At 37.7% G+C, this 19,488-nt stretch overlaps 2 protein-coding genes across 4 annotated transcripts; one reads left to right on the forward strand and one right to left on the reverse strand.

Moving 5' to 3' along the window:
• Window positions 1–46: 46 nt before the first annotated feature.
• Window positions 47–19,323, forward strand: LOC123715457 (cleavage and polyadenylation specificity factor 73). Its single transcript, XM_045670466.1, has 16 exons — window positions 47–222; window positions 534–597; window positions 687–784; window positions 912–1,040; window positions 1,200–1,377; window positions 1,755–1,844; window positions 2,038–2,188; window positions 3,269–3,444; window positions 7,960–8,089; window positions 8,495–8,670; window positions 9,286–9,426; window positions 9,908–10,016; window positions 10,349–10,533; window positions 11,758–11,883; window positions 13,837–13,959; window positions 19,156–19,323. The coding sequence occupies exons 1-16, from the start codon at window positions 149–151 to the stop codon at window positions 19,261–19,263; spliced, it is 2,058 nt and encodes a 685-aa protein (XP_045526422.1). The 5' UTR covers window positions 47–148; the 3' UTR covers window positions 19,264–19,323.
• LOC123715458 (delta(24)-sterol reductase-like) lies at window positions 3,830–6,601 on the reverse strand. Of its 3 annotated transcripts, XM_045670469.1 has the most exons (5): window positions 6,443–6,583; window positions 5,836–6,025; window positions 5,205–5,463; window positions 4,036–5,026; window positions 3,830–3,988 (listed from the first exon to the last, which is right to left on the reverse strand). In XM_045670469.1, exons 2-5 carry the CDS (start codon window positions 6,022–6,024, stop codon window positions 3,970–3,972), a joined length of 1,458 nt encoding a protein of 485 aa, XP_045526425.1. In that variant the 5' UTR covers window position 6,025; window positions 6,443–6,583; the 3' UTR covers window positions 3,830–3,969. The 3 variants fall into 3 exon arrangements, with proteins under 3 accessions (XP_045526425.1, XP_045526424.1, XP_045526423.1); XM_045670468.1 differs by having other exon boundaries at window positions 3,830–5,026; window positions 6,505–6,601; XM_045670467.1 differs by having other exon boundaries at window positions 3,830–5,026; window positions 6,443–6,580.
• Window positions 19,324–19,488: the final 165 nt, after the last annotated feature.

Raw genomic sequence — 19,488 nt, forward strand, 5'->3', positions numbered from 1 at the left:
GATGATAGTTCTAAAATATAAATTTTTAACCTATTTCATTGTTTATGTCGATTACCGGGTGTTTGTTGCGAATAACTAATACACACATTTGATTAGTATTTAGTACTATAAATTAAACTGTATTGATAAATACAAAATTTATATAAAAATGACAACTAATCCACGGAAAGGCGTCGATGCTGTACCATATGAAGAAAGTGATCAACTAACTATTCGACCCTTGTAAATATTTAGTTTTTTTATAAGTTATTGTACAAAAATTTGCATCCGATTTATCAATAATTAATTAACGAGTTAAAAAACGGGATCTCTTGCCTGAATCTACAAGATTTTCTTGTAGATTAGTAAAAAGAATTATCATTATGTTATCTTCTATTTTTTAGTTGCGCAAACAAGAGTATATATTTCAAATATAATAATTCAAGATGTGCTTACAGAGACCAGTAATTAACGATTTCGAACACACAATCTTTTTATTTTATCTGATCAGTTACATCTTGTTGGTAAAATAACTAATTTACAAGTTTTTTTAGAGGTGCTGGGCAAGAAGTAGGGCGCTCATGCATAATGCTTGAATTTAAAGGGAAGAAAATAATGGTAAAAATACATAGTTAAGTTTTTATATTACTAATCAATAGTTAGTTTAATTGTAGGTTGTACTTAAGAAGATTAAATTTCTGTTTTAGCTGGACTGCGGCATTCACCCAGGCTTATCAGGAATGGATGCATTACCATTTGTTGATCTTATTGAAGCTGATGAAGTGGATTTATTGCTTATATCTCAGTATGTACATTTGGATAACTTTGGATTTTTAAGAAAATTGTTAATGTTATTTTAAATATATTCATAAAAACAGAACTCTTGTCATGTTAACTTGTAATAATATTTTTATTACAATTATTATTTTCAGCTTTCATCTGGACCATAGTGGAGCACTGCCTTGGTTTCTGACAAAAACATCATTTAAGGGAAGAGTTTTTATGACACATGCAACAAAAGCAATTTACAGGTGGCTTGTATCAGATTACATTAAAGTTAGGTATGTGTTGGTATGAAGAGTCCACATGAGTTATACCTAAAAGTTGTTAAATGATATTTTTTAGTTTACCTTAACTATTTTTGTATTATAAACTATTTTTTTTAATATTCTCTTGTGACTGATTTACATTGGATGAATTGGTATGTGTTTAATTTTCAGTAACATATCAACAGAGCAGATGTTGTATACTGAGTCGGATTTAGAAGGATCCATGGATCGTATAGAAACAATCAACTTTCACGAGGAAAAAGATGTGCGAGGAGTGAGGTTCTGGGCATACAATGCTGGGCATGTGCTCGGAGCTGCTATGTTTATGATTGAGATTGCTGGTGTTAAGGTAAGAATAGCACAAATTTTATATGTCTTGCTTATCCTTCTATATCCAAGGTACTGGTTGTATTAATTGCAAATTAAAAAATACATGAAGTGTTGCCATTCATTATTGTGAATAATAAATTTTCTTTAAAAAAATGTACTGACCTACCATAGGTGCATTTATTATATATTCTTTAAGACCTTAAGTGTGTGTGTGTGAATATTGTTATTTTATTATTTACAATTATTGTGATATGTAGACAACTGCTACTTAATAATAGTAGATTTTGATTGAAAAAACACTTTGCAAGCTATTCATTTGTCTCTTTCAAAAATTCCATTGATTTTATTTATCAATCTTTTTTGAATGTCATATTATAGAAGTAAAACTATTTTCAGGTTTTATATACAGGAGATTTTTCAAGACAAGAAGACAGACATTTAATGGCCGCTGAAATACCCACTGTACATCCTGATGTATTGATAACGGTTAGTTAATTTTTTATTAAATAAAAGCATAATAATAACAATAGAGAAATTATTTCAAAGTTGTTCAAAAGTTGGCTTGTTTGCATTGAACTATTGTACTTATAAATGTGTTATATGCGAGTATAAATGTGTGTCTTATTTTGTACAATGTCATATATTTTGAGTCCATTTAGTTAATGAAATATTGTTTAAGGAATCGACATACGGCACACACATACACGAAAAACGCGAGGAGCGAGAGAGTCGTTTCACAAGTCTTGTGAGTGATATTGTGATGCGTGGTGGTCGCTGCCTTATACCTGTCTTTGCTTTGGGACGAGCACAGGAGTTATTACTTATATTGGGTAAGACAATGCCATATTGTTTACATAATTATACAACTTCTTTGTACGTTCTTTTTGATCTTATAACTCCTTACTTAAAGCAAAATTTTATGTTCCTTTCAGGCGGTAGTTTTGATTTGCGTTCCCTTGACAATCTAATTCTTTATTTAAGAATCTTTCATTTTGAGCATTTCTCTTCTGCCTTCGCTACTTATATACATTAATTAGGACTCATTAATTTTTATTATTTTTTATATTAGTATATTTCTAGTATGAAATGAAATTTTATGTTTTTTTGTCATTTATTTCACATCTTATACTCTACCCTCAGTAGGCATTTCTGTATATCTATACTACAGTTGCCTAGAAATCGCTTGGCAGCGATAAGGCCGCTGATTGTCTACTAAATTATGTAATCTGTTTTTTTTTATGTATATTAAAGTAATATTATTAATTTAATATTTCATATAATCTTCAGCTAATAGAAATTAATTTTGAATTAAGATGATAGTGATTTTTTTTTATCGCTTTGGCTTGTTTATTGCAATTGAGCGTTGTATGTTAGTACAATAATTACGTCACAACTATATATTATAATTTTGGTTATATATGATAAAATAAGTCATTTATTAAAAGGTATTGCCATAAATAACATATTCTAGAGAGAAACATTATTAACAATGTATAGTGTATACTACAAATATATAAATTAAAAAAAAGATTATTATGCCTTAATTTTCGAGATATGAACCTAAGACTAATAAAGCACATTTAGATGCTTAAGTGTCAGTCGTCGATACAGTCGTTATACTTTGGTAACCAGTAAAACAATATTTATTGTATTTGCTTTTCTAAAAAAAAGTGGCATTGAAACCTTTTTTTAGGTGTGGGCCTCAGATCTCCTCTTAATCTAATAGGCAAGTATGTGATACTGCTGTGCCTGACACACGTCGACTTTTTGGTTCTGAGGACGGTTTCCTTACGATGTTTTCCTTCACCGTACGAGCAAATGTTAAATACGACTAAACCAACGACGTTAGGGATAAAAGCTACTAAAACTGCTCATTTATAAGTCCATTGAGAATATTCTATATGTTATAGATGAATATTGGTCTCTTCATCCCGAGCTGCAAGACATTCCTATATACTACGCTTCGTCACTCGCGAAGAAATGTATGGCCGTGTACCAGACCTACATCAACGCCATGAACGACCGCATCCGAAGACAGATAGCGGTCAACAATCCGTTTATCTTCAGACATATCTCTAATTTGAAGGTCAGTTATGTTAATATTTAAAACAAACATTATATTATTATTGAAGCTAATTAAATTTAAAATTCTGTAAATAATTATAAGTTTATAATAATAATACATAGCTTCAATCCGTTTAAAAAGTGTTTTCTTAATGTGTAAAAGCTATGTTAACAAAAGACAATACTAAACTAATATATTTAAAAATTTAGTTTTGTTGATGTTGAGTTGAAAGTTGGAATGTACCCTTAATCTTAGGACCTACTAAATACACAAAATCTTCAGCCATTTTGGACAATATATGGGATAATAGTAATCCAGTGGCACCACATGTCATGGCCTCGGAATGAATCACACATGTCGTAAATTTTTGGATCTAAGATACATACTACTAAAATAAAAAAATAAATGATATCGTCATGAGAATTTATTCGTAATGAAAACTATTAATCCATGTATTAACTAGATATTGCATTTTTTTCGCCAATTGCGAATACATCAATTTCCGGTTTAACCTTATCGAACAAGTCTGGGAACGCACCTTCCGCTTTATACTTCTTTCTGACGTACTCGTACAATGACAGATCAAACATAACCTCAAACTCTCCCCTCGTCATAAAAATGTCCGCGTAAAGAAAGGAGAAACCTCCAACGTCTCGTGTGAATTTCTCCATTTTTCTCATTGCTTCAACTGGGTTGTACGGTTCCTTATCTTTCACCTTTCCCGGTACTCCGTACACCCCTAAATCGTTGTACATTGCGTAATTAGTACCCGGTACCATATAAATAGATGGCGGCCGACGAAGCTGACCAGACGATGGACCGTGATCAAATACTTTACAGGGATAAACGAGCAATGGAAATTTGTCAAATAACTCCGTGCTTAAGTCAATCTGCTTCTCCAGTTCGTGTATAGGTAACACGATATCTTGGAATACCTGTTTTGTAAACGTGTATGCCCGTACTCCAGGGGTGGTAGTGAACTTCAAAAACGCTGGTTTCGGGGGTAGCAACCACCCAAATAGAATTCTGAATAATGGATGATTGCCAAACGAGACCATGTCTTCGACTACCCAGAAAATGGGTCTATTATGCCGAAGAAGATAATCCCTTAGAGGTATCAACTCCTCAACTTCGCCTTTCTTTAAAAATGACTCGACATGTTTGTAAAACCATGGCTTGTACCATTTAGAACAGTGGTTGACAGGAATTAATGGGTCGTAGTCAGAATAATCTCCTGTCATAATGACGGCTTCGTCCTTGCTAAATATAGTGCCTTCGATATAATCAGGGTAGTACATGGGTTTGGCTTCATTTGCACCCGAATAATCCCTTAACGTATCACAATAATTCTTTTGTCCATGAACTGGCATGTATTTTATTTTTATGTAAGGCTTTACCTTGACGATTTTAAGTGTCAACGCGACTAGAAAAGCTAAGCTGCCATGAGACCAGGGCAGAGCTTTGTATAGGTCTGAGTGCTCATTGTCCGCGGTGGCCGTTATCAAGGATCCATCACCCAAAACGACTTCGTAGCTCGTAATTGTTTCGTGGTAGAGGCCAGCTTTGTGAGAGTGGGTTGACATTCCCGTACCAAAAGCGAGACCTTCAAAAAAGTTGGATTAAATTATTTCAATTATCTAGTATTTACGAAAGTAGAATTTTGTAAATAAGACCGTATCCACTTTTCTCTGTGTTTATAATGAACTAATAGTGAAGCCAGATCCTGCCCAGGCTCCACAAGGGATATGTGTGAACCCGCCTTTGCCTTAAACACGACTTACCTCCTAAAGTAGCGTCAACTAACTCAATGGTTACAGCAAGCGAATATCCTTTAGGTATAAGATATTCAGTAATATCTCCAATAGTACACATTGGTTCCACTCGAACAGTCATTGCCTCTTCGTTTAACTCCAAAATATCGTATAATGGTATGGGAACACGATGGTGTAGGTGCTTTTGAAAGAACGTAGTAGATAGCGATAGCCAATTGGGCCGAGATGTGCATAGTAGTCCTCTGGGCTGCTTGTTCCATTGCTGCACCTGCAAAGTTGAAAACAGTTTTATGAATGGCTCCGACAGAACTTAAAATATTTTACTCCCCGTCTTTGCTAACTTACTTTACTTTGATAATTAGCGTTTGGTTCGGTTTTGTTCCCACGGATTAAATTTCTCCGGAGCTAAAATTGACACGTTACTGTGCTGTCTCACAATATTTTAATTTTTTTATGTATATCTATACTAATTTTGTAGTAAGGAGACATATATGTATTTTCGTACGTTTGTAACGAATGAATTGATAAGTACTGATTTCAAAATTATTTCACGATTTGTTTTTTCTAAGTAAGGAAAAATTGCAATAAATATAACATTCATGAATTAACGCTTATTAATAGGAGTTATTTAATTACTCACCCTAGACTGTATCTCTTTAACCGCTCTATCGTGTCTTTGTGAGCTATTAATGAAACGCCGTACAGCGTTGCGTATGCGCAGAACCAATGCGAATATGAAGCTGGCCGGCAAGCAGAACGCGCAGACAACTAACTCGCGGTGATCCTCTAGCCATTTTATCAGACGCCCCTTAACGAAATCGGGTAACATGCTGAAAATCTTTTATTATTCAACAATATTTTCTGATTGTCTAATAACATCAATTCATAATTGTTTACAAGTTAAAATTTTCTGTTTACAGTTTGTTATAAACACGTAAATTACATCGGTTTCAGTACTTTCCTGTCAATAGTAGCAATGAGGTGCGGATTTATTGCGTTTTATTCCGTAACTCGTCCTCTTTCAAATGATGCATATAGTATCCGATTGTATCGTTGGTTAGACAGCACTTTTCGCAACGCAACTTTCAACTATGATTTTGTTATAAAAAATACATATCAAAACGAAATACGTCAAAAACCACGAAAGACCTGACACGACACATATCATGGAAAGTTCATCTATTAAGAAAAACTAATGTGTCTCACCCATACTGTAATAGTTGTATTTTATGAAAAAAAATACCTACCTGCTTTAGAGGTCACAAAAGATGCAAAACTCACGTACCGAATGAAATTATAGTTAGCTTACCTTAATTATTAATAAAAAAATATTTAAAATCTATGTGGTGTCACAAAGTACTAGAGCGAATGAAACATAATCATCTTTGTGTTATGTAATTATCTTAAGGTCACTTGTATAAAAAAAATTGATAGCATTGACCGAGAACTTGTAATCGCGGGCTTTGAATTTTTATCAGTTGACAGTGGTAGGTATAATCTTTAACACTTTAGCGACATCTACAATATGCTACTTCAAACACTACAATAATGGCATATGAATCGCGCTTACAAGTTATTCCGACGGTTAAGGACTATATATATGTCGCCTTTAACATGACGGCGGCGCTTAACTAATGGCCTGAAATACAGCCCTTTGTTACAACATTTGGTTGGCTAATGTTTGAGCCATTCGTACGATAGAGTCATTATTTGGCAGAAATAAAAAAGATGGATTATATGACATAAGATTAAATCTTTTAAAATTAAATTGCTTATGTCAAATTGTCACGGCACTCTTTCATACTACTTGTTGTTTTTCATGAAAGTTTGGAAAACACCATCAAAGTTGTGGTTTGCCGACGGCATATTGACAGTTTGAAGGGTTTCGTTTCGAGTTTGAGAGTGGCAGAAAGTGGAACAAATTAACAGTCAACAGGCTAGGCAAGTAATGAAAAATCCAAGTCATCTAGCTGCTTGATCAACTGCCTGTTCAGGCCGCTAGTTAAACGGCTAGGCTGTTAATTCGGGATTCTTGCCCAGGGAACCAAAGTCGTAAAGCACTTTTACAATTGTTTTAATGACCCCAATGGGGCCTTCAGAATTTGACTTTTCTAGGTCCCTTTAAGTCGGAACAAGTCTACATTCTTATTCCACAATTTATTGTTTTTATTAAAGCTAAATGCAAGCTATGTATTGATAAGCAAGCTTTTTAAAAGTATTTTTATGTTTATTATTTTTATAACAAGTGTTGAACCAAATAAGTCTGGGTTACTGCTATGGCCGTTAAAGCAATTTTGTGTATAAAAACACAAAACGAAAATTAATTTTTGAAAATTTAACCGATTTTAAATACTTGTCAATGTTATCTATGTTATACATGTCTCCTCGATGTCGATCATATCTCACAAATTCAAGAACTCTTTTCTTGAACAAGTCTTAAAAGCCCAGCAACGCACTCGCGAGCTATCTGGCATTGAGAGTGTCCATGGGCACTTATCATCAGGTGATCCTCCTGCCCGTTTCCCCATGTTCGATAATAATAATAAAAATAAACTATACAATTTGTTGTGAATGAAATCCTAATTTTCATGTATATCTCTCGCTTTTTAGATCACATATTTATAGTTGTGTGCCTGTCAATGTGTGTGTAATTAGGTTATTGTCTTATTGTTATTTTTGTGTTCCTAGGTGTAAGCTTTTATTGTAATAATTGTCCGTTGGAAAATCTTTTAATAATAAAATTTGTTTAATAAATAATTTTCAGGGAATAGATCATTTCGAGGATATAGGACCCTGTGTGATAATGGCCTCTCCGGGAATGATGCAGTCTGGACTATCCCGGGAACTGTTTGAGTCGTGGTGTACGGATCCTAAGAACGGTGTTATTATAGCTGGTAAGTGCTTATAACAGTTGGAAAATCTATCTATATAAATAAAAATCCAAAAATGTGTGTCTACACGCAAAACTCAAAAACGGTTGGACCAATTTATATTTATTTATTTTTAGTTTTTATGAAGAGAATTACTAAAAAAAATGGTTGTCTGTAAATTTTTTATGGATACAACGGCGTTAATCCTCGGACGCATAGGCCAATCGAGTGAAAGAGAGATAGATGCGGCGCAAGCGTACAATAAGCGTAACGGGACAATCGCCGTCGATTTATTAGACGTTGTCAAGTAAATAATTAAAAATCGAGTCCTTATGTCTTTATTCCGGAAAAGCGAACAGTCTAACAAAATGTTCCATATGTTGGCATGTAATAGCGATTTTTAAAAACATTGTATCCGATTTAACATAGGTTACTGCGTGGAAGGGACTTTGGCTAAGACAATTCTATCAGAGCCCGAAGAAATCACGACGATGTCAGGCCAAAAGCTGCCTTTGAAGATGTCCGTGGATTACATCTCCTTCTCAGCGCACACTGACTACCAGCAAACGTCAGAATTCATCAATATATTGAAACCACCGCATGTGGTGAGTGTATTAAAGATTTATTCCTACAAGTGTAGGTCTATAGTGTAACGTACAAAAATACAGATATTTAAGATTAACGATCATGCCTTCAATTCACAAGAATAAGTTAATATTAGGTTAATTGCTGTTAGATTTATTTATACATTGATATATACCAGTGTCAAGCACAGTAGGAAGGACCTACTTGCCTATTAAGAAAAAACAATTATACATGACATTGTCAGGCACAGAAGGTTCACGTACTTGCCTATTAAGAAAAAACAATTATACATGATATTGTCAGGCACAGAAGGTTCACCTACTTACCTATTTAAAAAAAATACATGACAGTGTCAGGCATAGACAGTTCACATACTTGCCTATTTAAAAAAATGTTTACATGACATTGTCAGGCACAGAAGGTTCACGTACTTGCCTATTTAAAAAAATGTTTACATGACATTGTCAGGCACAGAAGGTTCACGTATTTGCCTTAAGAACAATCAAAACCAGATACAGAAGCCTGAGGTTTTAGTGAGATAGGTTTTCCCTTGAAAAATTTTATGACATCAGTTATTGCATATTTTTAAAAGCTGTTTTCGTATTAAAGACTCAATGACGATCCTCGATTTCAAGGTGTTGGTGCACGGAGAACAGAATGAGATGTCACGTCTGAAGGCGGCGCTGCAGCGGGAACATAGATCGAGGCTGGCCGTTCATACGCCGAGGAACACACAACTACTGGCACTCACTTTCAGAGGGGATAAAACTGCAAAGGTATGCAACGCTTTAAAGGGGCTGGGCTAATAATACATAATTAACATAGGTTTTTCCTTTCTCTTTCAAGTAAAAATAATAAATGTTTACTTACACAAAAAAATTACATGCAATGTTAATAAAAATAAATTGAAGCTCTTTTTATTTTTATTGACATTGCTTTGCTGGCGTCTTCTTGCACATACAAAAAACCGTTAAAACGCTTTAATCAAAATCAAATCAAAAGGAGTAGTATTACTTGGTCGCCACAACTTTATCTATTTTTTTTCTCACAGTGGTTGCCTGGAAGACATCGCTCGAAAGCGATTAGGCCGCCAGCCCTCCTTTTCATTTAATTATGTCAATTGTATTATATTTCTGTATTTAGACGGGCGAAAACGTTATTATTTATCGTCGAATCGACTTATCTGTGACCTGTGTCACGTGACTGACAAATAAAAAAAAATAATTTAATTATAATTTTATAAAATAAATATTTCAGGTGATGGGTTCGCTAGCCGTAGAGCCTCCACAGCCCGGGGACACATTGCAGGGTGTGCTCGTTAAACGAAATTTCAATTACCATATATTAGCGCCTTCAGATCTCAATAGTGAGTATATAAATGTATACTATAAATTCGTTTGTTTTAAAATATGCCATTTTTAAATGTGACGTAATCAGTTGAATAGATTAAAATTATATTGATCGTAATAAATCTAAATATAGAGAAAATTCATATGCAATTTTTTTTTTGCTAATAAGCGCGTTTGCTTCTGGGTGACAGGTGCGTGACACTGACATGTGACATTTGAAGTAAATAGTTTGAAGTTTTCTCCCACGTAAATTCTTTTCGTTGATGAAGTTTTCACTTCAAAAAGTACGCGAAACAGTTGAAGCAGTCTTATTTTCATCTGAATACTAATAAATAAATGGATATTCCAGAATACACAGAATTAAGTCAGTCAGAGGTTGTCCAACGGCAATCCATCCAGTACACGGGATCCAATGCCGTTCTTCGTCACGCCGTGCTTCGTTTGGCCGGGACCGTCGAGTTCCTTAGCGAGACGAGGTGGAGGCTCTATGGGTGTCTCGACATGATTATAGAACCGCCTGTTATCACGCTAGAGGTACTAATTTTTTTTTTAATTTATTCCATGGTCCAAATAAGTGTTTTCAAAGTAATCTGTTCTTCAATTGAGAAGTTGTTTATTGGTGCGATATAAGCAGTTTGGAAAAAATGGAAATGTACCCCATAAAGGTGAATGTGCCCATACATATCATATTATTAATAAACCCAATAAAAAAACGATAAAAAATAGAAATTCTTAACTTACCTCTGATACTCTCCTACTTGACCTCTGACCTAATATGGTAAAGACTTTTAAAGAAAACACTTTTTTTACCGGATTGAAGCTATGTATTATTATAAACTTATAATTCACATCACAGCTGTGATACTCTTTGATATTCAACACCTTTTGTCTTCAGTCACCGTGACCACGCACGCTGTAAAGCACGGGAAATGTCGGGAAAATTTAAAATGATGTAAAATAATTATAAGTTTATTATAATACATAGCTTCAATCCGCAACAAAAGTGTATTTGAAATTATCTGTTTTTTAAAAAAAGAATCCACACGTTCAATATTAATAATCTGTGCTTAATGCACAGAACATAATAACTGTCTAACCATAGCTCTTGACTTGACAGTTGTCAGTAGACATGTCTTTGTTAGTTGGTATGGGTATGTAGGGTTTTATTAATATATAATTTTTTTTTATTGATTACATTTTTTATCACTGCTAAAATGTTATAAATAAACTAAGTACAAAAACACCAAAAACCACTAAGGGGTTAAACCTTGGCCTAAAAAATTAAACCGTTAATCGTGGTAACAATAATTTTTCAATATTTTGTAGACAATATTTCCGTTTTACAAATTTGGTCTAGTTACGTCACGATCGTAACGCGTAATCATAGCGTACGTACAAAAATTTTCAAAATGCGCCAATTGAATGAATAAGGCCAACTTTTATTTTTGATTTCGGTTTTAGTTTATCTGATAAATCTTCATTTTTCGAACGTTATAAGTTTTTCTTTATTTAATCTACATTTTAATCATTTTTCATCCCAGCCTTTGCGTTATCTATATATAAAAACTCCGAAACAGCTTGGCCTCTGTTTTTCCCGCCAAGTATAAATGGCTATTACCAATGTTTTTTTTTTAAAGTTTTACTACGATTTGGCATTAAAAACAGATAATAATGTATAATTTACTACCTTCTACTCCAATTTATATGGCAGAACAGCGTAGGTAATGGTATTAAAATCTTGTTTTACGTTGGTTACAGTGGCAGGCGCAGCCGGTGTCAGATATGTACGCGGACGCGGTCGTAGCGGCCTTACTAGCCGCAGCCTCCATGCCCCAACCCACGCATTTGCCGCTCGCGCCCAAATTGGACCGGATGCACTTTAAGGTAATACACACACAAACATTTTATATTATATATGTATGTCGCAGATTCAACGCGATTAATAATTGCAAAATTGGTGTTACTACCGTCGTCCGACATAATAACACAGTCAGTGCGCACGTCCGGCGCAGGCAACGTTCGAAACTCAACTGACTAAAGAATTCACTTACTGCCAAGAAATAGTCGCGCCACTGACATTTGGTAGATCACACAGACTAGGCATTGTCAATTGTCAACGTTGACAGTCTTACCTTACCATACCACACCGCATTCTACGACTAACTTCAGAGTGGCGGGAATTTTAAAATATTCATTCTCCGACATATATAAAGCCTAACAGGTTTCACAAATTAGTTAATAAAACACTTTTTAAACGGATTGAAGCTATGTATTACTATTATAAACTAATAATTATTTACATAATTTTAAATTAAATTTTTTCCGACGTTTCGCGTGCTTCACAGCGTGCGTGGTCACGGTGACTGAAGACAAAAGGTGTTGAATGTCAAAAGTATCACAGCTGTGGAGAAAGTTATTTTATCTGTATTTATTTCCCCGGAGTTTATTAATACAAACAGCTTTAATTCGGTTAAAAAAGTGTTTTCTTAATGTGTAAAAGCAAAACACAATACTTAGTTAATTTAGTGTCTTTGAAATGTCTATTTAAAAAAAATTGTCTTTGGTTTCCGCAACGAATAATTCGACACCCTTACTCCTGACTGAGTCTTGCCGCAGTTTGATAAAATCTGATAATAGCTAAGAGGCTAATTGAAGATGGATGATAAAAAATCTGTTAGTAAAACGTTTTTTTTTTAATAATCTCATTTAATTACAAGAGCAAGAATCTTAAAAATATATTGTTTAACAATAAAATTTTAAAAAGTGGTCGAGTTTGTTCGTCCGTCCGTCCCTTCATTTATGAAGAAAAATTTCTTTTAGATTTTCATAAACGTACTTTGACTTAGACTACACGTTAAATACATAAACGAGATTTTTTTTATTTTTCCTCATCTAATTGTCAATATAACAATATTGTTACGAGCTAGGGGATCGGATAGAAAATGCCGTGGATTTATTCAAGGGTTTATTTCTTGGTAAATCAATGAGGAATTTAAATGCACTTATAGCACACAAAAACAATCACTTATGCACACTTCACACAGTACTTTATCACTTGTAATCACTTTATTCGCACTTTATCGCTTCGGTGTTTCTCCCTTGTTATCGCATTCAATACTAAAAAGCTAGTCGCGTTTCGGCTCGCTTATATATCCCTGGGAATAATTCTAAACAATATTCGAGAACTTTCTAGGCGGGCTTGCTACTGAGTAGCGATTGCACAATTCTAGAACGTCCGCACTCTTTGTCTCTTTCGCACGTTGCTCCGTCCTTGTCGTACGGCGTTCTAGAGTGCTCGTCTAGTTTCGAGAAAGTTCCGATTTTCTCTCTCCCTCTCTCTCGTAACATTTCGTCCTTGTCCCACACCTAGAAAGTTTGATCTAGAATATTCCTCCATCAAAGGGTTATACCTAGGCCTGAAAACGCCTGAAATCGGGTCTCCTGAAAACTGCACCACTCGACTACACATGTTCTGAGACCGACTGGTTGTGTGAACGGCCACGTGATCTTTTCTGCCTTCGGCTTTTCGGCCTTCTGTGTTACTAACCATGCTCAGTTTCTCCAAGCTCTCATCGCCTCTGCGCATTGTGCCCACAAGATACAATTCGCTGTAGGTATATATGGTAAACAGGCTAGTCCGTATGCGTAGTTGGCTCAGGATCGATGTATTGGTACGTTTCGCAGTCCACGGTATTCTGAGCATTCGCCGCCAGCACCACATCTCTAAGCCATCTATCCGAATGCGCACATGGACTATTCCATTGGTGCACGGATGCAGAGGCACTCTGGACCACTGGTCACTCAAATTGGTCTACCCACGTGTATATATTTTCACAGGAGTGTGTCATAGAAATGCTTCAAGAAATGTTCGGCGAGGACTCAGTGCCGAAGATGTTTAAAGGCGAGAAGTTACACGTGGAGGTGAACGGAAGAAGAGCGGATATTGATCTTCTAGCATTGGTAAGTTATCAACATTTTTTTTTTATAGAACAGGGGGCAAAGGCCTGATGTTAAGTGATACCGCCGCCCGTGGGCACTCTCAATGCCAGAGGGCTCGAGCGTTGCCAGCCTTTCAAGAATTGGTACGCTCTTCTCTTGAAGGACCCTAAGTCGAATAGGTTCGGAAATACTTCACTGGGCAGCTGGTTCCACATAGTGGCGGTGCGCGGCAAATTGCCTTGAAAAACGTTAATTAAGATTAGAATTGTCTCTGAATTCTCTGTTGTTGTTGGTTGTGGTCTCTGGCAGAATGACCAGCGCTGTGGAACAACTCTCCTCAGCATAATGCTGAGCTAGTGCCAGTTACGACCACAACACACACACATTAGACACTTAAAATGTAGCTTACTTTTGGAGTTTACTCCTTGAGAAACGATTTGAGTTAAAAGGCCCGGTACGGAAATTTTATGAGGAGTAAAATCAAGTGTAACACGAAAAGTCCTAGTGGGAGTGCCATGCTGTTGCTTTCGGGCTTCAGCCAATCGGGCAGGCACGACCGGGGCAGTACCACTGTCTCACAGAAAACCGGCGTGAAGTGATGCAATAGGTTCATCTTATTGTACTCGCGTTTCGTGCGGTGAGTGAGACTCCCGGAGCCCATCAATTCCCCCCTCCCCAGAATATGAAGATGCAGTTTAAACAGAGATTACCCCAGGGGGGTACCACACGTTTCCGCTGTGGAGAATCCCCCTCTGAGCGTCCATCATCGGAACAATCAGTATTCGGTGGTGGATGCACAGGCTGCCCTTCGTATTCTGGGGTGGGCAAAAACTGCTCAAAAAACTATAAGTTTCGATCTCGGGGCAAACGGAAGAATTTACCGAAGGCATCCCCTTCCACGCTCTCAGTGGACTTTACCAATGTTAGGGGGCTCAACTCTAATCTTAACGCGGTTCACTTTCACCTCGAAACTGCGAAGCCGGCCTTATTCTTCCTTACTGAGACTCAGATATCCTTCCCGGCTGATACTTCCTACCTCTCCTACCCGGGGTACAAATTGGAACATTCATTTGTGCCGCGGGCGGGAGTTTGCGTGTACGTCAGAGAGGATATCTGTTCTCGTCGCCTCGGGTCGCTTGAAGGAAGGGACCTATCTACCCTCTGGCTGCGCGTAGACTGCGATGACCATCCGCGATTCTACGCATGCCTGTATAGGTCCCATAGCGGAAATACCGAAACTGAGCGACTCATTGAGCACATCCAATTGGCTACAGATTCCCTGCTCGAAGGGGTTCCTACCGCTGAAATCGTGATACTTGGCGATTTTAACGCTCACCATGCCGATTGGCTCGGTTCGGAAACCACCGATCACGCGGGAAGATCCTTTCACGACTTTGCTTTAGCTTACGACCTGTCACAAATGGTCCCTGCGATTACGCGAATACCAGATGTGGATGGTCATAAACCCTCTTTGTTGGACCTTCTGCTGACCTCACATCCGGAGACCTATCAAGTCTCTGTTGACCCGCCATTGGGTTCATCGGATCATTGTGTGGTCCGGAGTACTGTGCCTACTACGCGCCCTCCTCGGCCCCGTTTTTCGGGTTGTCGTCGTATTTGGCACTATCGGTCAGCAGATTGGGATGGGATGCGGTCTTTCTTTGCGTCCTACCCTTGGGGGCCTATGTGCTTTTCGTCGGAAGCTCCAGATTCCGTCGCTGCCTCTGTCGCCGAAGTGGTTCTGCAGGGCATGGAACTTTTTATTCCATTCTCTGCGGTGCCGATCGGTGGCAGGTCACAGCCCTGGTTTAAGCGTTCTTGCAAGGCGGCATCGCGTCGAAAGCGAGAATGCTTTAATGCATGGGCGGAAGCGGCGATATCTCGTGATGCCAATACCAGCGAACATAAAAAAGCATATAACTCAGCCTCCAGGTCCTTCAAACGGGAAATCGCTAAGGCAAAGTCAGAGCACATCGCCAGATTTGGCGAGAGATTGGCCCAACTCCCTTCTGGGACTCGAGCCTTCTGGTCTCTCGCCAAAGCTGTACAAGGGAATTTTTGTCAGCCATCGATACCACCGCTGCACAGAGAGGATGACTCGCTCGCCCACACTGCGAAGGAGAAGGCCGACCTCTTGGGCTGTCTCTTTGCGTCCAACTCGACTTTGGATGACCGGGGGAGATCACCACCGGCGATTTCGCGGTGTGATAACTCAATGCCGGAAATCACATTCCAGCAACGTGCTGTTCGCAGAGCACTATCTTCCTTGGACATTCATAAGTCGAGCGGGCCGGATGGTATCCCTCCAATTGTGCTGCGTACATGTGCTCCTGAGTTGGCTCCGGTCCTGACGCGCCTTTTCCGGTACCTGTACTCGCTCGGCACTGTCCCGAAGTGCTGGAAGACCGCTTCGATACATCCGATCCCTAAAAAAGGCGATCGCACTGATCCATCCAACTATCGCCCAATCGCAATAACCTCCTTGTTCTCCAAAATAATGGAATCCATTATTAATGGCCAGCTCTTGAGTTATCTAGAGGGCCACCAGCTGATTAGCGATTATCAGTACGGCTTTCGTCGTGGTCGTTCAGCTGGTGACCTTCTAGTATACCTTACTCATAGATGGGCAGAGGCAATTGAGTCCAAGGGGGAGGCACTAGCGGTTAGTTTGGACATAGCGAAAGCCTTCGATCGGGTGTGGCACAAAGCACTGCTCTCGAAGCTACCAGCCTACGGGCTTCCTGAGAAATTATGCGACTGGATCTCCAGCTTTCTAGCCGATCGGAGCATCAAGGTCGTCGTCGACGGAGCATGTTCCGACCTTAAACCCGTGAATGCTGGGGTCCCACAAGGCTGTGTTGTGTCCCCGACCCTGTTTCTTCTGCATATCAATGACATGTTGCAACTTAGCAACATTCATTGCTATGCGGACGACAGCACTGGGGATACTCTTTACACTGGCCGGGCAGGTATTTCTCGGGCAGTTGTCGATGAGTTCCGGAACAAACTTGTGTCTGAAGTCGAAACTCTTTTACGTGGAGTCTCGGACTGGGGTAGACTAAACCTAGTCCAATTTAACCCCAAGAAGACACAAGTTTGCGCGTTTTCCGCGAAAAAAATACCCTTTGTCGCTACTCCTCTTTTCGAAAACACTCTTCTTGAAGCCACAGCCAGCATCGGAATACTTGGCGTTGACATATCGAACGACGTTCAGTTTCGCGGTCATTTGGAGGGAAAGGCTAAATTAGCCTCCAAAAAGCTTGGTGTGCTCAGCAAGGCGAGACGGTACTTCACTCCGGGCCACCGCTTGCAACTCTATAAAGCGCAAATACGGCCCCACATGGAATACTGTTCTCACCTCTGGGCGGGGGCTCCCCAGTACCAGCTCCTTCCACTTGACCGTATCCAACGAAGAGCGGTTCGAATCGTCGATGACCAATCCCTCTCCGAGCGGCTCGATCCTTTGGCGTTGCGTAGAGATGTGGGGTCACTCTGCATCTTCTACCGCATTTACCATGGAGAGTGTTCAGAGGAGTTGTTCGGATTAATACCTGCAGCTGAGTTTCAGCATCGGACGTCGAGGCAAAATACAAAATTCCACCCGTATCACCTCGACGTCCGACGTTCCACGACTGAGCGTTTCTCAAGGCAATTTTTGCCGCGCACCACCGCTATGTGGAACCAGCTGCCCACTGAGGTATTTCCGAACCAATTCGACTTAGGGTCCTTCAAGAAAAGAGCGTACAAATTCTTAAAAGGCCGGCAACGCACTCGCGAGCCCTCTGGCATTGAGAGTGTCCATGGGCGGCGGTATCACTTAACATCAGGTGAGCCTCCTGCCCGTTTGCCCCCTATTTTATAAAAAAAAAAGTTAAGCCGTTACGTAGAAAGAGACAAACATATATATCTGTAGGATTGAACTCATTCTCTCTCTAAAATTGGATTTATATTGTTTTGTAACATACTTTATGTAATACGCTTTATTGAAGTAATATAAATAATCCGAATAATTACAGATATGTTTGTTTCTCTTATCATTTTAGCAGATGCATTCATTTACCCTTTTTTTCTATTCGATGATATATATCATGATTATCGTTCGTAAGGAGTAAACTCCAATCGTGCGTCGTAGCTGACACACACACACACATTTTTTATTTTATTATTATTATAAGATTAATAAATGTTATGTCTATATCGAATTTAGTAATATATTGTCGTATAATTCATTATTTATAAGTCCCTAATTTAGTGAGATCCTTACGCTTTGCTGTACAGAGGGTTTATATTCGGTTCCAATTTGTTTCGTCTTCTCAAGTCTGCATCGGATATAACACAACGTCATATCCAGCTGAGTTCGCTTGCTCCCTTGGACATCGGTCTCAACGCTGGACTACAGTTAAACGTCAATAAAAAATGAATCTAAATTTATATTTATTGCAAGCTCTCAAATCAAAAACGTAGAACTAGAGATAAGTTCTCCAATATTCCTTTTAATCGACATCTAAGAAATAATATATAAAATAGTTTTTTTTTGTCCTACTTGAGTGCGACTAAATAGTTATGATCGTAGAACAATGTCGGATTTTGTATTGTCTTTTGTTGACATAGCTTTTAAACACTTTTTAAACGAATTAAAGCTATGTATTATTATTATAAACTTATAATTATTTTCATAATTTTAATTTTTCCGACGTTTCGCGTGCTTTACAAGTGTGCTGACACATATGAAATAACACAACTTTTTCTACAGCTGTGATACTTTTGACATTCAACACCTTTTGTCTTCAAATTTTTTTTAAATTATGTAAATAATTATAAGTTTATAATAATAATACATTGCTTCAATCCCTTTAAAAAGTGTTTTCTTACTGTCCGATTTGATAAGCATTCAAAATTTTGATCATATTTGGATACTACATTGACTAAATGTCAAATTAATCAGTCGTTAAAGTGACGGATTTGAAAGGTACGCTCATAGAAGCATATGATTTTTCTAGAAAACTGTGGTTTTTAATATTATTATTTTTATTTTGTTTCAAAACAAACCCTTTTGATTTCTTGTATGCCATTTTTCATAATTACAGAATATGAATTAAAAATGTTATTACAAAAAATGGCTGCCCTGTAGTTTACTATTAGTCAACGACTATGACGTAATATACTTTAAAAAATTGATTATTATAGTATGTTAATGGCCAAACACTTATATTTCAGGATGTAACAAGCAATGATGAGGCGTTGGAGCGAATGGTTCAATCGGCCATTTCCAAATTGTACGCGGCGTTGGCACCCGTTAAACCACCCCCACCGCCCACTTGCTGATATTTAGCCAAACTTTGTTTAAATAGATATATCAATATTTTGTATTAATAAAACCCAAAGGCACAAAGTTAATTTTATTTCACTGCAATTCCCTGAAAAACCTGTTCACGAATCGTCTTCTTGCTTGCAGATTTATATTTTAACACCAAAATAAGTTTAAATACATTTCTTTTTGTTGTCCATCAAAATAAATGTAACTTTCATCACCTAAACATAATTTGATAG

Source organism: Pieris brassicae, chromosome 10 (assembly GCF_905147105.1).
Source record: "Pieris brassicae chromosome 10, ilPieBrab1.1, whole genome shotgun sequence".
NCBI lineage: Eukaryota > Metazoa > Arthropoda > Insecta > Lepidoptera > Pieridae > Pieris > Pieris brassicae.

Excerpts from the sequence above, each read along its gene's own strand:
- LOC123715458 (XM_045670468.1), bottom strand. The coding sequence starts at position 6,024 with ATGTTACCCGATTTCGTTAAGGGGCGTCTGATAAAATGGCTAGAGGAT. Across the intron at positions 5,464-5,835 it reads TTAAAGAGATACAGTCTAGG|GTGCAGCAATGGAACAAGCA; the intron begins GTGAGTAATTAA and ends TCAACTTTGCAG. Across the intron at positions 5,027-5,204 it reads AGTTGACGCTACTTTAGGAG|GTCTCGCTTTTGGTACGGGA; the intron begins GTAAGTCGTGTT and ends ACTTTTTTGAAG.
- LOC123715457 (XM_045670466.1), top strand. The coding sequence starts at position 149 with ATGACAACTAATCCACGGAAAGGCGTCGATGCTGTACCATATGAAGAA. Across the intron at positions 3,445-7,959 it reads GACATATCTCTAATTTGAAG|GGAATAGATCATTTCGAGGA; the intron begins GTCAGTTATGTT and ends AATAATTTTCAG. Across the intron at positions 10,017-10,348 it reads AGCGCCTTCAGATCTCAATA|AATACACAGAATTAAGTCAG; the intron begins GTGAGTATATAA and ends TGGATATTCCAG.